This window comes from Tauraco erythrolophus, chromosome 9 (genome assembly GCF_009769465.1).
Source record: "Tauraco erythrolophus isolate bTauEry1 chromosome 9, bTauEry1.pri, whole genome shotgun sequence".
Taxonomy (NCBI): domain Eukaryota; kingdom Metazoa; phylum Chordata; class Aves; order Musophagiformes; family Musophagidae; genus Tauraco; species Tauraco erythrolophus.
Genome location: NC_141473.1, coordinates 3,150,780 through 3,169,875, shown reverse-complemented (window position 1 = coordinate 3,169,875; position 19,096 = coordinate 3,150,780). Strand labels below are relative to the sequence as shown.

Sequence of the window (19,096 nt, the reverse complement as noted above, 5' to 3'; positions counted from 1 at the left end):
TGGGTGTTGTATGTGAATAATGACTTTTTTATGAAGCGGAACGGTAAGACAACTATTGAATCTAGTCATTAATAAATGACACTATCACTTGTTTTTTGGTGGTTTTTTTTTTTATCTAGAAGAGTGGTCTTTTTCAAATAGTTTCTCTTTTTTTTTTTAGGATTTTCTGATGGAGACATTCATCATGTTCAAGAATCTCATTGGGAAGAACGTCTATCCCTTCGACTGGGTGATAATGAACATGATGCAGAATAAGTAAGTAGAGAGGAAGAAGCACTGTAGCTTTCCGAGATGGCTGTTCCATGTTTGATCTGAAACAACAGTGTTGCTTGGAAACAGTAAAACACAATGCAGCAGCTAGAGTGATATTTTTTTTTTTTTTTTTTCCCTTCTCTGAAGCAAACAATTAGTTAAAAATTGGCTTTGGAGATTGCAGGGCAGTGTTTTAGTGGCCTGTTTTGAGGCTCTTGGAGTCCATCACAAATTAAGAGTGGCATCCTTCCGAGATCCAAAATTTTGGCACAAACTGCAGATGCAATAGGAGTCTGTACGTATCTTACAATGATTAAATTTATTCCTTTGGGGATAAGTTATATGTTTTGCATATGACCTCAAAAACTAGTGGTTATTGTATGCTGATGTGGAGTTGTATGTTCTGGAATATCTTCAGTGGTGTTAACAAGACAGAATTGAAATGGCATTTTAAACTCCGATTCCGTCAACCTGGTAATGAAGAGACAGGCTGCGTATGTTTCTAGTTCCTCTTTTTTTTTGCTCAATAATTGCAGCATTGTTATTATTTAGCATGCCTTTGTGAAATATTTTATGTTTGTGACATTTATTAAGTGTGTCAAATGCTTTTATGTGTACTGTGAGGAAAGTATAAGGAAAAAACATTATATTTACTAGTTGCCTGGAGAAATCTCTTCTGTGCTTACTGGTAGCTACCATGCTATAAAGTTGTCAGTGTTTACTTATATAAAATCCTGAGCCACAGTTCCTACTCTTGTTATAAAAATGCACCATAACTTTAATCTTGGCTTCTGAAGTCTCCTTAACCACCTAATAAAATCCGTTCTTAATAAATAAGAGTTAGGAGATTCGGCCATCTTTGGAGCTATACCCATCGGTTATGGATGCACACTTCTGCGTGGCCACAGCTTGAGAAGCACCTGCTGTTTTAAATGAAGAGCCCTTGAAGAGTAAGCTGATGAGGAAGATCTAAAGCCCATTGGGTTTGTTTTTTTTTTTAATTTTGAAAGTGGTTTTGGTTCAAGAACTCCACGTGTCTCGAGACTCGTGTTGCAGGTGCTTTGGAAACCCTCACGGCGTATGTTACCTGGCATCCTTTCCAACAGGGGAACACCTCTGTGCTTTGCAGACCGTTTTAAGAGATTGAAATATGATGAGAAGGTCTGTGCTCGGACACTGTTAATGCCAGTTAACCAGTCACACGGCAGTTACTGTGCTGTGAACAATATCACAATGAGTCTTTCCACAGATGTAAAGAAGATGGATATTCCTCATATTATCTTCACAACATTGCCAAATGACCTCTTGGTGTTCATTTGGGTGAGAATTTGACCTCGATTTTTTTTTTTTTTTTTAAACTGTGGAATTATGGTCATAGAAACGAAAGAGCAAAAGTATAGAAAGAGCCTTTCCCACCCCACTGTTTTTTCTTTAAAGCACAAAGGAATTCTTAGCAAGCAGTTCCTCCCTCTGAAAATTTGGAGTAATGCAAAGGGTGATGGAGAGGTCTGCAGATAGGGTAGGGGCTTTGATTTTCTGATCCTTAAAAATAGTCTCGTCTTGTTCCCTTGCTGAACATTAAGTCCTGAAGAAGCTGAAATGGGACGTGTTAAGATCTTTCATTCTTACTGAATAACCTCAGTACCCAGAGAATATTTGAGTAGTATTTAAAGTTAAAAACAAACACGTTTTTCACATCTTTCTGGTGTTGATGAATATCTGCAGAAGTGCTAAAGGGGATTGTTTGTCTCTAATTTACAAGTTCATCTTCATTACACCAGCTTGTTTGTAAATGCTTCTGAATTGATTTCAGTGCTTTTCATTTTTCCTGTTGAAGCTAGTGGGGTTTCCAAAAACAGAAAGCTGCATTGTGAAATACTTTTTTGTCCATCTGGTCCATTTATTTTCACCCCTGTAAATTTTTGTTGAAGAAAGCGGGGAAAAATTTAAGAATAAATTCTATCTTTTAAAGCTCCCACATCCTCTCAACTCGGAGCTTGCTGTTTTGTGTCCCTCTTGCAAAGCACTTCTTTCTGCAGATGGAGTATTTCTGTGCCATGAACTGAATTAAGTGAGCTAATTTTTAACTAGATCCAGAATGTTTGTGAGTTTGTTTGTCTGCATGAAATATATCTGGTAGTGTGAAACAAAGAGGAAGAAAAACGTAGCTGGCATGTAGACATCTAAGCACACAGCAGAGATGGTGCTGCTGTCGTAAGGGGGGTGGACCGATCCCTTAGGAGGTATCTCCTCACCTTCATGGCAGAGGCAGCCCAGTCAGCTCCTCCCCATGCGATGGTTCACTTCCAGATAATTAACAGTGGATTAAAATATTCTGGCTGAGATAGAGTTGTAACTACGGGGGAGGAGCACTGAAACAGGTTGCCCAGAGAAGTTGTGGCTGCCCCATCCCTGGAAGTGTTCAAGGCCAGGTTGGATGAGGCTTTGGGCAACCTGGTGTAGTGAAAGGTGTCCCTGTCCATGGCAGGGGGGTTGGAACTGGATGATCTTTGAGGTCCCTTCCAACCCAAGCTATTCTGTGATTCTAAGAGGTGAAACGGAGAAACGCGTGTGAACCACAGTATTACAGGGAATATTTGCAAATGATGTTTAGTTAGAATTTAGTACTACACTTCTCTGAACTTTACTTTAGTAATAAGATTCCTGTATACATAAATATATGCACATTAAGAGTCACAGAAATTATTCTTCTTCGGTACTTTGCACACGTTTTTGGTACAGTGCAACAAAACTTTGGAGTGTTAGCTCTTTCCTAGCCCCCAGTATGCTGTGCCATGCACAGGATCGCTTCCCGTGCTCAGCCTGCCTTTGTTTGAACAACACAGTCACGCTGTGTTACCACCTGTTGTGCTGAAATGAACACAAAAATCTTCATATCTAATGAGATAATTACTGCTTTTTTGTTCTTAGATGTGCCTCTTAATACTCGGTTTACTGACTTCTCTTATTTAATTAAAAACAGATTCTATTGTTTTAGCAAAGCAATTTGTTAATGAAAAGTCCAAAGTTTTAAACGTCACCAATTTGGTGTAATCCTTTGGTTTGCCACCAGTATGCTCAAGGTGACATTGGTTTGCTGGCTGCCCATCAGACGTCGCAAGACACGATCGTCACCGTGTAGGTTCATCAGGTGCTGTCAGAGCGGGTAAAAGGAGATTCAAACTGGTGCGATGGCTTTTCATTTCACTGTCAAATTTTGGTCCAAATCAGCTGCTGTTTTACAGTAAACAACAATATCCAAGCAGCAGAGATGGAAAAAAACATCGATGACAGGATGACAGAGAGGAATAATAGACCATAGCGCGTTACGATTGAAACAGCTGATTCTAGGAGACAAGCAAGAGACTGTTTAAACCAGAGAGCTGAATGCCTAAACGGCCAAGGTCTACTGGCACAGTACTTTTAGGGGTGGTTGATTGAAAAGAATATCCAGATAGTATTTAATAATTAAGTCTTCATCCATATATTGTCTTGAAACGGCCATTGCTTTTGAGTGAACCTAAAGAAGAGAGAAGACAGAGGGCAGAAAACAGAGGACATGGTCTTCAGATATATAAAATTTTGCTACGGAGCAGATGGGAATCGCCTTTATGTAGCCACGTTGAATCGCATATGAATTCTTATGGATCACGTAAGAAGTATCGGTCACAAACCGTGGCAAGAAACGTTCAAGGTCAAGGCTGGGGGAAATAGTCTAGCAGTGAGCGCGGCAGTTGATGGCCTGGGGCGTTGCGAAGTCTCCAGCAGCAGAGATATTTCAAAAGAGCCTGGCAAGCATCTGTTAAGATGCTGGTTGTACTTTGGGGAAAAGGGGAGTGCACTGAATGATCTCTAGAGAGTTGCCTTGAGCTCCGTTGCTCTGTGTTGGGTGGTGGATGCTGGGCTGGGACTAGGAGGTGAACTTCCCAACGGCAGATAGCAACATCTCCAGAGGATGTTCAGTGTCCGTTTGGTGAAGGCTGGCCCTGTGCTTTGCCAGAGACCTGCTGCCATCCTGGGCTGCCCAGGGGGTCTGTGCAGGGAATCTGCCGCCTTTTGCTGTTTCACCACCTGCCTGCATGGGGTTTTGGTGGGCATCGGTCACCCAGTGCCATTTCTCTGTGTCAGGCTACATTAGGATTACATCTAGTGTGAATTTATGGAGCTTTTCATCTGTTGGGTTTTCTTTTTTGACAGGGGTTTGTAAGCCTGGTGAACTCCTGGTTCCTAAATGTATTCATGATCACGGTGCCTACACGTAAGGATGAGCTAAGACAACTTTAAAAGAAAACGCTACTTGTAGTTTTAAATATCACTGTTGGAAATTGCTAATAATTCTGTTTAAGATACTTGGGCACCTTTAAATTACATCTGCTGAAAGGTTTATACATGTTCACATTTTCAGGAAGAGTAATTCCTATTAAGGGAGGATTAAAAGGAAGGGGTTTCATCAGCTGTGTTGACAGCTACTGTGACAGCCTCTTGGTAGCAATCCACCAGATGCTTGATAATGAAATTTGGGCCTGATCTTCAGCCACCGTGGGATTTCTGTCACACAGGTCTCTGGGATAAACTTCGATCGCTGTATTTAATAGTTGCAAGGAGTCAGGAGGTTCTCCTGTGTTTCAGGATAGGGGCGAGGAGAGCTTTGGAGGCCGAGTCTTTATTCCCGGCATCTCCTGCAGGAAAACGCAAGCGAGGACTTTTAACTGTAAAAGTTTTTTTTTTTAAAAAAAAAAAAGAAGCAAGGATTTTGTATTCTTTTCATTTTCCCCCTTCTAAATCATGTTTAGAAACGATTCAGAAATGTTTTAGAAATTGTTTTTAACTTTTGTCGTAAGCTGACGAGCTAAACTTAGTCAGAACATGAAAACAGTTCCTCTCTACGTTTTTGTAAATGAAAATAATTTAGTCTTTGGTCTTACTTTTGGCACTTGAGACAATCGGTTCCTTTGGCAGACCTTATGATATATTAATTTGTAGCTGCTACTTTCATCTGCAGCTGTTCCAGTGGAAGCTGAGCTGCCTATGAAAAATGAATTTGATGTTTTCTGTTCTATTTTTTTGTGTCTAATGTCCACATTTACATAAAATAACCTGGTTATTTTGCCTTTTGAAGTCAGAGAAAAAGGAATGAGATGCTTCTCAGTGAGAATAAGGTTTCTTGTGCCTATGTATTTTTTTTTTCCCAGTGGAAATACATCTTGCCTTGCGGAGGGAATCTGGCGGGTGTTACCTGCTCCCCTCCAGTGCTGCGTTGGTTTTGCAGGTGGGTGGAGGTGCGTTTCCTCCTGAAAAACCAGTCCAGAATATTAATGTTTTATCCTGTGCGAAAAAGAGAAAAAAATCTTGCAAAGAGGAGGAAGAAGGATCAGGCAGATACGTCTGGTAAACATGTACCTTTTTTGCTGTTGCTGGAGTGGCTCGTACATGTTTATTTTTGGAGCTTCCAGGGAAATGTAGGCTGTTCCGCTCCGTGGTTGTCATAGCAGTACCTGTCAGATCTATACTGCACTTTCAGAATTAACTTCAGCTGTGGATGTGACTCTCCATCAATAGTGTGCCAACGCCGAAGTGGTTATGAGCTGGAGCAAGTTCTGCGGAACTGTGTACCTTAAAATGTAGTACAGCCTTCAGTTGCCTGAGAGTTATTCTTGCTGACAAGTAGCCCAAAGCCAAAATAAAATTGGGCTTACTGAAATTTTGCTTAATTGCAATATTCTGCTGGGCTTTATGCTGGTATATAGAAACAAAACTACTCATGTGTTTAGTAGATGTATGAAAATAGGCTCTTTGCACTTAGATAAGTCACATCTGTCAAATTAGATGCGAGAGCAAAAGCTCTTGTTTGAAATCCATCCCAAGCTACTGATGGATGGAGGTTTCCTTTTCACAGCAAGGGAAAACAGTCCAGCAGGATGGCAAAGATTCTGGATAGAAAACTACAGGAAATGCAGGGACACAACGCAGTTTTACGGGCTGTCAGTTAATATCAGACATACCGGGTGGGGAGAGGAAACACAAACCACTTTGAAATCATTGCTTCGATTTCCAAAAGTCCTGCATAGGTACGAAGTTCAATCCTGCATTAAACCCGTGTTCAAAGAGATTATTAGTCGACATGACTTGAAAGCTGGTTCTTATAACCGGGGCACTGATCGTTAAAATATTTACTCACTGTGTGTTGTTACGGAATATGGTAATTGTTTTACATTTCCAAATAGGATATTGTGATGGAGAAACTGTTTGAAATGCAATTATATTTTTAGGAGGAAGAGATATGTTGTTTCAAGAAGAGTCTGAACAGTAAGCTTTGATAAGGAGGAATTGGTGCTACTTTTCCTGATTATTAATACATTTTCCATAGGACGCTGTGATTACTTATTTAGAAAGTTTAAGGGTCCAGACATGCAACTTGAACAAGAAAATAATTTTATTTAGGGGTGGAATGAAATAAAACTTGGGAGCAATTTTTTTTTTTTCTTTAGTGCCAGACGTTTTTCTGTATAGAAAAACCTCCCACTATTTACCATGTAGAGACTGAAGATAAAAATGTTCAAAGCATGTAACTTTCTTAGGAGTCAGTTTTCAAAACTGGCTTATGTACCCAAAAGTTTGGTCTTCACCTATAAATGAAAGAGATGAATGCACGTTGGTAAATTATTATATAAAGATACAGTTTCTGTACACGGAGGGAATTTTTTTACTGTCCGTAAAACCTTGGTTGCATAATGTCCTGACCTTTTCAGTAAAGATCTTGCAGGATTTTCGGTTTAGTGTCGTACCTGTCAAATTAACTGGACCTGGAGTAAAATGAGTGTACTTGACTATGTTTAAAATAACACAGAGTTGGGTTTTTTTCTTACTCAAAAGGCTGAGTTGCCTTGAAGGAATATGCTTCAGCGGGTGATCTTTTCCCTTGATGGTTTCCGTAGCGGGAGGAGAGGAAGGTCCCTCGTAGCAGGTTATTTTATCCCAGCCATTAGGAGTTGGAAATGCTGCCTGGCGTAGGTGGTATATGGATAATGGTACTGTTGTGAGAATTGCTGAACAGTTGGGGTTTTGGCACTCCCCTGGATTTAATGGATGTTTTTCTCCTTTATTTCTGTAATCTGTGATCACTTATGGTAGAGAAGTTGAGTAGCAGCCTTTGCGCCGGAGAAGCTGCCAATGGTGGGGATGTATGGGTGAGATGTCCCAGCTGCCTCCCAGCCCCCCCAAATATCTGCTGCTTCTCTTGAGTGCTCCCTTGTTCATTTGTACCTCTTCTGAGGTCTAGAGGTGGAGTAATGATTTCCAGTACTAATATAATCCTTATTATGTAGTCTAAATTCTGGGTTTCATGTGTTTGGAGACGTGTATGTGTGTTTTGGTGAAGATGTCCTGCAGTGAGGAAGGTGGACTTGGGCTAGGTGGCTGTGTCGAGCATCTGCTGTGACTCTGCTTGTTCCATCTTTTATTGTTTTGCTTCCCTTGACGAACCTATTTTTTGGTCTCTGAAGCGTGGATGGGATTTGCTCTCCTCCTGGGAACGTAGAGCTCTCCACCATACCACCTTTCTAAACTCAGGTGAAGGCTGTTGCAGGTGTGTTTCATGCTAAAGCACAAAGGAGATGGTACATTTAATTCTGCTGGGGAAAGGATGATCCTTGTTCAGTACTCGCTTCAAAAATGCCACTGTGGAGCATTAGATTAATACGCCCCTGTTCGTTGCTCAGCAATAGTTAACGTCTTCTCAAAATATTTCTGATATATTCCGTGACACTTCAACCTTTTATTTGCCACGAGAAAATTACAGTGACTTTAAAGAAAAGAATTGTGTGTTGGGGAACATCTCTTCCTGAACTAGAAAGATACACCTGGGGATAAAACGATCCCAACTGCTGGTGTTCTGGAGTTCAACTTTTATATATGAAGGGGAAAAAAATGGAACTAAGGTTTTTTTAGAGATTTTTTCTTCTTTTTTTTTTTTTTTTTCCTGTTACAAGGCCTTGCTATTTTTGATTCCTTGCACACTTTTAAGTAGGCAGTCCTATGGTTTAGACCTGGCAATATTCCTGTTTGTTAACTGGTTGTCCTCCTTTAAATGGTGGCAGATTTAATCCCTTCAAGTTATTTTGGATGCTACGTGTATCTTATGAAGCTTGAGAACGGTAAAGAGAGATGCGAATTTAAAATAATACTTGTTTCAGCAGACTTCCCATGTTGCTGCTGTGGTTTTTGCTTACGGGGTATTTCATGGGGCTTCACTGGTAGGGGTGGCTGTTAGAGCAAGAGTTTGCCCTCCTGGTCATCTTTCTCGATATAATTTACCAACTCTTAGATTATTTGTTCTGCAAACAGGTAATGAGCAATTGAGAGGCACCTCGCAGTCTGTCATTTTCAGAAGTGGCTCAGAAATGTGATACTTTGCAAGAAAAATAGGGCATAAGAGCTCTGTGCAACTGAGCAGAAGTAGCAGCTTGGCTCAACGGTTACAATAAGCAAAAGCGAGCTAACATTGCAAATAGCTTTTTCTTCCTCAGTTTTTGGAATTGTCATCCACAGTATGCTGTGGATGTCTGATTTCCTTTGTTTTTAATGAGATACTAATAAGGCCAACTAATTATTTTGGGTATTGCACTATTTTTTCCCAACTTGCATATATAAAGTGTTAAGAACTCCTGGGTTTAAGATATTGTTTTGAAAGAAAGCTACCAGAGGTTATTAGACTGTGTCATGATAATTCTCCAGTAAGAGTCTAATTGAGATCTGAAGAAGCGTTGCCAAATTAATTTCAAATGGAAAAGAATGATTTAGATATTATTTTCCCTCCTAGAGTCTAAACCTGAGTTGACATGCAAATAGTTTGTGATGATTGTACTCATGAGCATATCGTACCAACCAATATATTTATCAGTATTTTTTTGGTGATGTTTTTTGGTTATAAAGTGATGCAGTTCAAGAAGAATTCAATATATTCTGCACTGAATAGTGGATAATAATACGTTGTTATGTACTTTTGTTTGTCTGGTTTGTGCTTTAATTGTTTCAGGAGTAGCAGAAACCCTTCAGCAGATTGCATTTAATCAGATAGATCCTTTAGTGGAAGAGTTCCTTTAATTTTAGATTTTTTGATTCTAAATTTTCTGATTTTAACTGAAAAAGCCCTGGCTGTAATTTTAAATTTTATTTTATGTTTCTAGTGTTCTTTTTCTCTTTTACTATCTGAACTCACTCAAAAGACCCCGATGTGCAGATATTCAAAGTTTAGCTGTGTATAAGGTTGAGAGAGGTCAGATCACGAACATCTGAATTCTCGTTATTGTACCAGTGTCAGTGTTGGGGGTGAAGCTGCACATGAGTGTTTGTTTTCTCATTTCGTGAAGCTTTTGGGACCACGTGCCTTACAGCTTTATTCTGCTTTGCCTGACACCTCACATTCAGTTCTGGTGCCAGTTCAGTGTCCAGATTTCGTGGGACCGCCTGGAGGAGCGATTGCTCTCTAGGTTCCCACAGGAAAAATTACGTATCAGCCATCGATGTGACAGAGAAACAAGACTGAGAAAATGATGATGGTGTCCTTTGGTGGTGGGAGCCCAAAGAGCTTTGAAGAACATCCCAGTTCTCCCCTCTCCATGGGGCTGGGCAGGGTGGTCCAGGGCTGGCAGAGGATCACTTCTGCAGGAACGTATCTTACTAGCAGTATCTTACGTCTGGTAGTAGGGAAAAAGGTCTGACCTCACCGTACTGCAGATGGCCTTGTGATGTCTGCAGCATTGGCCTGGTTTCAACTGGAGCAGAATTAGTTTTTCTTTTTAGCAGAGCAACTAGAAGAGCTCTGTGTTTTGGATTTAGCGTGGGATTTGTCATGAGAAGAATGATGACAGCGCACTGGTGTGTATAGTTGGTGCTGAGACATCAAGGACCTCTCAGCTTCCCATGTTTTGCCGGGGTGAAGGAGCACAGCGGGCTGGGGGGGAGCACGGCCGGGACAAAGGGGCCACAACTCCTGGTTTATGATTTGAACTTAGATTTAGGATTGAGGGCCAAATTGGCTGATGGAGTATTCCATGTCATGCAACGTCATGCCCAGTACGTAGATGAGGGTTGACCAGGAAGTTGGGAAGTCTCTTTGGAGGGCTCTCTTGCTCTGTCGGAGTTCTCTCTCTCTCTCACTATCTTTTTGGGCCTCTCACTCGTCCAGGATTGCGGTATCAGGACTTACCTGTTTCGGGATTGTTTGCCAGGACAGAATGAGTGTTGCTCACTGAGTGCTGAGCAATTACACTGTGCATCACTTGTTTGCATATATTATTATTATTGTCAGTATAGATATGTTTTTATAGTAATAATTATTATGATTATTACTTTTATTAATAATAATAATAACTGTTCTTACCTCAACCATGAGTCTCCTTCCCTTTTCCCCTTTCCTTCTCTTCCTTGTTCCCCAGGGATGGGGGAGGGTGAGTGAGCAGCATTTCGTTGCCGACCGGGCTAAACCTTGGCAAGTGCATAAACAAGGGCACCTAAACCCACCTGAATATGCTCTTCCAGTTATTAATTGGAATTCTGGTGCCCTGACAGGCAGCCTGTACTCTGGGGCGACTGCCTGGATCGATCCGTTCTGCATATTCAAAAAATGGCACGCACTGCTGTCCGCATCCCATACCCAAATAAGAAATTACTTCTCTTTTTTTTTGGCACAAAATGTATGGCATGAACAAAAATGTGTGAATTCTTGTTTCTTATAAAAGCAGCAGCATGAAGTGGGTAATTAAATGAAGCTGAAGGTGTTAAATCAAAAAGCGTGTTAGCAGGACCCCATTTTTACGAACAGTAAAAGCTGGTGTCATGTGATGTCTATTTTTAACACTGAAGGTGTAGCAATTTTCACTTAAAAATCATTGTTTTTCCATGTCAGCTTCATTGAAGTTAATACTATTGCACATTTAAAAATATCTAGTGAGTGAAGTATGTGCTGCTTTTTCACGCTTGAGTTTTAGTAAGTATTTAAAGTATTTATTTCCAGTATTTAAAAAAAAAACTCAATATTTCAGTCTTTAGAAGTAACAAAAAATGATTATTTGTATAGTATAAATGGAAGTTCAGGCTTAAATGCTTCTTGTGGCCATTACCCTGGAATGATGATTTCTGTAGTTCACTTTGACACTGGATTGTAAATTCGATGACTTTGACCACCAATTAGTGACTTTGTTATTTTCAGTGCTTAGAGGTGGGAGAGAAAATGGCCTTTTGGCGGATCAGTCATGTTTTAGAAAGCATTTTATTTAGTTTTCCAGTAAAATCAACTGCTCTGCACTGTAATTCTCTTTTCTTTAAATAATAAAAAGTATCAGAAGCACAGAAATTCATGCCACTTTCCTTCTTCCAAGCAAAGAAGGAAAATCCCCAGCCTGTTGATTTTCAGGTAGGTGGGAGTTTTTGCTCTCCCGAGGGATTCCCGGGGGAGACAGGAGTAGCTGAGCCTCCCACGCACCGGAGCACCGCCTGGGAGTGGAGGTGGGGACCAATTGTCACCACATGGAGCAAAGCCACCAGCAGAAGTATCAAAGAAAAACTTTGCTCTTTCTTCCTGCTGAGGTGGGAATTTCTTCTGAAAGTTATAATCTTGCAGAGGAAAATAGAGTGGAGTACGTGGTCCTTTCCTGATGTACCAACAAACATCGCGGGAAATACTGTAGACAAATCAGTATCTGTAACGTTCCTACGTTATTCCTCCTGATGGCTTTCCATCAATCACCTCTTTGTGATACAGGAGTAAAAAATATTGGGAAATAATCAAAGCTCCGTCAGCAATTTCAAGAGCTATCTCTCAAGAAGTGCAAGAAAAAAATTTCTTGATGGTGATACGAGAAGTCAAGGAGGCTTTAAACCTGAGGGATGAGAGACACAAAAAATCTTCAGGATTTTGGAGAGGTTTATCCTTCACGGACTGAGCCAGTGAGGCTCAGACTAGCAGTGTACAGACTAGCTGTGTAGGTCCAGGTGTAAAGAATACGTCAGGTTATCAGACTTCAAGAATTATTAAAGTTTGTTTGTGAGTTTTTCTTTCTTTTTTTTTTTTTTTTTTTTTTTCCTCCCCTGGCTGGGATATGACTTTAAGGACTGGTGCAGTGTACAGAGCTGTATCCTTCTCCTCTCTGCCCTTTCAAAAATCTCATAAGATTTATTTTGCTGGGATTTGGTGAAGAATGACAACTGGATAACGTATAAAGGAATCTTACGCAGCCTTCTGGACTGAGCTGTTTTTTTTCTTTTGGAAATACCAGTTCCCAACACATTTAACACCATTTCAATTGCATTTCCTCCTCTGTCCATATTAGCCCATTTCAAAGAAAACAGAGTTGTACAAGAACAAAAAGAAGATTAGAATACGGGTGATAATTTTACTGCATCATTTCAAGTGCTGGTTCTTGTACTGCGAGATTTTTCTGCCATGCAATTGTGGCGTATTAAGGGAACATGGTAGGAGGGATAAGTTGATTAAACAGAGGTATGGTGTGTGTTATACAACAGTATTTTACTGTTTATGTATGATTTTTTTTAATAATTCACAAAAAGAGTGACCAGCACAGTTATGAATTTAATATAATTTTGGTAAAATGTGCCTAAAACCATGTTTGCTTTTAACTTCCCAACACATTTCTTTTCTGGGTGTTTTGTTTTTTTTTTTAAAAATGACTGACAATTATGCAGCACTTGGGCTTCTGAGAGCAGCAGCCTCGATGCGCAAAAAGCCAGCGAGGCCTTTTCTGGGGTTATTAAATTTTAGGATCAGAAGTATTTAATGAACAGATTCTAGAAAACAGGCTTTTACAGTTCAAGTATGAGAAAGCACAGCCAGTGTAGTAGTGACTAGAGTTTCAGAAAACAGAAGAAAATTATTCGTGCTCTGATGTAAGAGATTGGATGATCACGTGTGATTATAGGACGGTAAGAATTTAAAGGATAGTTAGAGAGAAAAGAGGTACCAGATTATTGGCTACCACCAGTAGAAAGGTTTATATCACTGAATATGAGGACTGAAAAGTCATCTTCTCTCTCTTAATGGCGTAGCAGGCACAGATTTAGCTAAGCCACTCTTGACAGATGTTTCTCTTTTTTCATCATGGATTTGTGTTCCAGTTAAGCAGGCACTGTTACAGCTAGTAAAACAGACATAGTGACAGATCTTGGGGTGAACAGATTGAAACGATAAGGTAAATCCATTATTTTCCAACATTTACCAAAATGAGAGCATCCCTAACATATAATAATGGTTAGAAAATATTAATACGAGGCCACACGCTGTCAAATACTTCTGTGCAGCTCCTGGTCTTTGAATGAGAGAGCTTTAAACTACCAAGATGTTTTTCATTTGGAGTCTTAAAAACAATAATACGGAAGATATTAAAGGCAAATGTTTTCCTTCTTTGAATTCATTGCATATAAGCATTCATCAAATGCCTGTTGAGCTGCTGCAGTGGTATTTACTGTTGTGTGTATTTAGGGCTATGCTTGTGTTTGCTCAGCCAGTGGCAGCAGCTTTGATTTCCCAGCTTTTCAGACTTTTATCCTGCCACGTATAGGAAGAGCTTCCCCTTCTGCCCGTTGCAAGCCAGCACGTAACACCTTCCTATCTCCCTGCAAAGCCTGCCTGCGCTCGCAGCCTGCAGCCAGAGCCCGCTGGCACTCGGGCTGCTGCGAGGACTGAGCTCTGGAGGTGCCTTTGCCATTCCTCCTCTGACCTTTCCCATCCCCACTTGACTGTTTGTCTTGCCTAAGCCTTCACCTTCAGGCTTGGGAAGACTTGCCTTGGGTGGGGGTTGTTTGCTGATAGTCAGCACGTTCAGTAAACTGCAAAAAGTTAAATAAATACGTGGTTGCTCCAGAAGATGTGAAAACTGTGATTTTTAAGGTCAGTGTGATTATCAGTAAAATGAAAAGGATAGCTGCAAGTAGCTTCAGAGAGACAGCTGAAAGCAGAGCTTCTGGTCCCCAAACCCGCTATCTCTGGCCACATGGTGACAACTTGCTAAAGTTCATTTTAACTACTGCTGCCGGGTGAAAAACATCACCTCTCTGAAATGCAGAGTACTCATTTGGTACAATATCGTCCGCCTGATGAAATTCGTTAGGTTTTTTGACAGCTGAATTTATTTTGGCAGGCTGTATGCTGGCTCAGGTGTCATCTGTCCTTCTGCAGCTGGCGTGGGGCCAGCATTAAAGCACTGGGCTCTACAGAGCAGAATATAAACTTTCCGTTGGGAGTTACTGCAGTCTGTGCAGTCTACACACTGACACCAAGCGTGGGGCACTGCCGTGGAGTTCCCCTCTGCTGTTGGAGCATCAGCCCTGATTCGTGCCCACACTTGTTGTTGGTTTTCCTGGGCTCCTGTTGGATCCATACTCACCTTGCATGGTAAATTTTTGACTGGCAGCTGCTCTGTTCTCTGGTAGGAAACTTGGGATCAAGGTGCAGCAGCAGCTAGGTGGGAATGCACAGGGCAAGGAGAAGTCTTCTCCTAATACATGAACGTTGAGATGCGTTGCAGCATGTGGCAAGTCAACTTATCCTCAAAAACCCGGGGAATTTACTCCACCAGATGGTCTTCTGCATAGCGATGAGTGCCCATCCGACTCCTCCTTCACCAGGATGTATTATTGTGTGTGGGCTGGATGGGTGAAGTGCACAGGCCGTGAAACGGGGAAGGCTGTTAATGGTTGTATCCACCTTCCCCGGTTTTTATTTCTCTTTCTGGTTTTCTCATGTTACACATGAAAATAAATTTTGGTTCCTGTTGCAGTCTGACTGCGATAGCTTTGTGGGGGGAACAGATGATCCTATATTAACAGGAAACTTAGAAGATTACCTTTATGACATTACTCATTTCTTAATGCTGAAACTTTCTGAGAATTCAGGTATTCAGTAATCTCTGGTTTTATTCCTCTCCATGTTTGGCTGTACTAAAGTGTATTATTGTCTGTGGTTTACCTTTTGCACGCCCAGTCGTGTCTGCAGTACACGAGATGTAACAAAAGTACTCAAAAACTTGGAAAAAAGAGTAAAATGTAGAAGAGGAGAGTTGACTGTTTTCTGACAGCTTGCTTATAATGATATCCAAACAGAAACGTTTCTGGAATGAATTTTAGTTGCATGTTTTTGTCAGTGAGATTTTAAAAGGAGGTGCGACACTACGAAGTATTTGCAAGTATTCACTCTCCCTCCCACATTGTTGTCTCATGTTCTTCTTGCTGGACTGTTTTGCATCTTTTCAGCCAGAAACCATGTTTGATTTTTTAAAAATCAAAGTAAAATTGCCAACTGTCAAAAGCAGACGTGTTTTATATAAATTCTCCTTGAACACTGAATGCTTTTTCCTTTGTCAAACTGTTTTTTACAACATGCTTCTTCCACGACAACTTCAGTCGTGTTTTGTCAGGGAAAAGTTTTCATAAGGAAAGTATTTCCCTCTTTAAGATATTCGTATTGGGATGTGCCTTCCTCTTTTCGTGCAGCATCAAGCACTTTTTAGGCTGACACATAACCATTCAGCACTTGCCTCTGTATTGTATCCCAGAAAACACTACTTTTTAGCCGTAGTTTTCCTGGTCTACATTAACCTGTAATTTTCAGTGCTTTTGACAGCATCTAAAGGTTGTATTATTTTTTTTAAGAATTATTCCTCATCTTTTCCAGTTCGCCCAAATGTTTCTGCTGCAGGAGTGCCAAGAAGCAAATGTACTTTTTCGGTGAATACTGATCAAGGGATGTAGAGAGGGATCATTGCGTTTTCGCTCCTTGCCAAATTTGTTGCTGGAGTATCTTAGTGTAGCAATAAAATTATACAAATGTGTGCCGAGTTTGGCTTTCCTTCAAATGATGCTTGTACGTATGCAGACCAGACCTTCAAAGCTCATTTTTCAGCCTAACTGTGTTTTGATACAGGCAGACTGCTCAGGAAGGGAGCAGGGGCTTGGTTCTCCTTGAAGAGCACGTTCTCAACTCTGCTGTAATTTCTCTTGAAGGCTGAAGACTTGCTTTATGCATCCGTTTTTTTCATTCCTCCTGTCTTAATTTACTCATTTCTGGTCGAGCCTGGTGATCTTCAAAAGAAAAAAACAAAACAACCAAACCACCACTCCAGTAAACTCTCGTTTCTTGACTGAAGAAGGTAGAAATCCCACACTCTCATTTGGGGCTGAAGTGAAAGAAAATACAGTTTATAATGAACATGATAATAATACGAACAGGTATTAAATGTAAAACCTGAGGGACCTGCGAGGTGGTCACCAACTAGTCAAGGCTTTTTTTTAAATTCTCTGTATTTCTCAAAGGCCGTTGCACTCTTTGCCATCCATACTGGGTGACCCGTAGCACCACCCGGTGCTTGTCAAATACTACTGAAGGCAGATAGTTGTCTCTAATTAGACTGACATTTTTACAGCTTCGTATATTTTCATTTCTGCCCAGACAACTGACAACAAGAAATGAGGAATTTATGAAGAAATCATGAAAAATTTATGCTGGCATATGTGATTTATTCATCCAGCATATAAAATGTATTTGAAATTCCAACATTAGAGCTGCTAATAAGATATTTGAAAATAGACTAAAACTGTTCATCGTTTTGTATGAATATGCAGAGTGCACTCAAGATTTCCATCCTATACTGTGCTGTGTATTTGACTCACAATGAAGTTTTAGACATTCAGTGCTTATAACTTACAAGAGCTTCACAGCGGGATTTCAAAGTAATTATTTATGTTAGAAAAAACTCCTGGAATAAATGTCTTTAGGAGAAAACTAGAATATTGCCAGTGACAAACTTACACCAAATTTTTCCATATTACATCTTAAAATAAGCCCAAACGCCGACCCAAAATTCAAGTGGATCTGCGAAATAAAAGCAGGATTGTTTTAGAGTTGTTGGTTTGGGTATTTTTTTAAGTTTTTGCTGAGCGGTTTCTGGATATTATCTTCACAAAGCAGAACTTGGTGTGTGGACCTATGAGTCCACAGGGAAAATAATAACGTTTCACTCAGCCTCATTTCAGTTAGACTATTGCATTAATTTCCTTCTGACATCTGTCGTATAATTTGTTTCTTCTGAAGGTTTGGGGGAAAAAAATTACCCCACTGAAGGCAAAAATGCTGTTGCTTGCAATGTTTTTTTTCTGTGGTTCTCCTGCCAGCACCAACTCCTCCGTTTTGTGCTCAACTTGGATTTGATTTAGATTTGTGAACATTCCCCGTGCGGTACATGGAGTTTTGAGTCGGAGCATGCTGTTCTCTCTCCTGTAAAATATCTAATCCCTTTTACTTACGTGCTTCTCTGAAAGCTGTTCTCTTGTTTTGACATGGAAATCCTACCTGCACAGGCGTGATAGATAAAATACAACAGTTGCCTTGATGCAACGTGGCCTTGATGCAACGTGGGGACTGCGATAGCGGTGTTAAAGCTGATAAATAGGAACGTTTTGCATTCAGGCACACTGGGGTTGGGCTCTGTGCAGAGATGTCGGTGTGGGGCGAGCGGTACGGCTGCAGGGCTGGCTGATGGTGGGAATTGATCTGGAGATCTATAAAAACACTTGCCAGTCCGTCAAACAGACTGGTGAGAGACGTCTCACAGAAAGCGTGTGGCATACGGTAGCGATGTGCCGCAATTAACCTGAGATAGCCAGCTCCTGGTGAGATAAGATTTAGCAGTGATTAGCAGATAAGATTAAACCACCATTTTCCCAAGTGTTTTAGCTAATTCCATTGAAAATCTGGAAGGGCTGAGTTGTGTTTTGTGAAGCCCAGAAAGCCAGCCGTATCCTGGGCTGCACCCAAAGCAGCGTGGGCAGCAGGTCAAGGGAGGGGATTCTGCCCCTCTGCTCTGCTGAGACCCCCCCCTGCAGTGCTGAGTTCAGCTCTGAGGTCCCAACACAAGAAGGACATGGAGCTGTTGGAGTGGGTCCAGAGGAGGCCACGGAGATGATCCGAGGGCTGGAGCAAAAAAAAACAACCAACCAAACAAAAAAGATTTATATGTTTTGGTTTTCTTACGCTTAGAGAGAAAAATCAGTCTGTCAAGTTTTTATCTTGTGTGGCTCTCTAGTGTTGTATCACGAGGTTTGGTACATTAATTACAGAGTTTGATGTGAAAGATCTTTGCTGTTGGTGCATCTTCAGCCCAGAAGGGGCTTTCTAGTGCTGGACACCATCATGTTGGTCTTGTAAGAGCAGAGCACAAGGATTTCATCTTTCCTTTGCAAACTTTTTTCTTCATGAAGTTTGTCCATTGGAACACTGTGATACCCATTTAAATGTACTATTGATTTGATCCTTATATACAACTAAATTTCCCTACACAAATCCTCCTTCAAATTTCACTGGGGGAAAAAAAAAAAGAAGAAAACTTTGCCTTTTTTTTTTTCCCCTCAGTTTTTGTTTTTTTCTTGTTCTTTTTTTTTTTCCCCTCCTGATATTTCCTGTCATCCATCAGCCTCCTGGAGCAGCAACAACAGAGTTTGGGTTTAATAGTACTTCTTTGTTAGGAAAAAACAGTAATTGATGATGGTTTGGTCGATTTATTTATTTGTTTAACATAGAGCACTACATTTTGGCTGTTGACTGCATGAGCAAGCTGCTCGTGATACAGTGATCCTAAACTTTTCTCATCATGTTAACTTTTATAACGGTTTCATTTTCTTTTTTTTTTGAGTTGTAAAATACGAAGCAAGATAAATATCAAGAGTTGAAACTTTTTCAGCCCTTTTTTGCCCTTCGCACTAAACTTTTGTTAGATTAATCTGTATTGATGGTCACACATACTTAGATTTCAAACATAAATTTATAAGGTACTCCTTT

At 40.6% G+C, this 19,096-nt stretch overlaps 1 protein-coding gene across 1 annotated transcript in view; it reads left to right on the top strand.

The window, feature by feature from the left end:
* Positions 1 to 19,096, top strand: part of DOCK1 (dedicator of cytokinesis 1) — a 316,175-nt gene that overhangs the window by 191,714 nt on the left and 105,365 nt on the right. Inside the window, exon 29 of the mRNA XM_086616514.1 lies at positions 161 to 255. Coding sequence (XP_086472640.1) covers positions 161 to 255 — 95 coding nt within the window. The remainder of the gene's footprint in view (positions 1 to 160; positions 256 to 19,096) is intronic.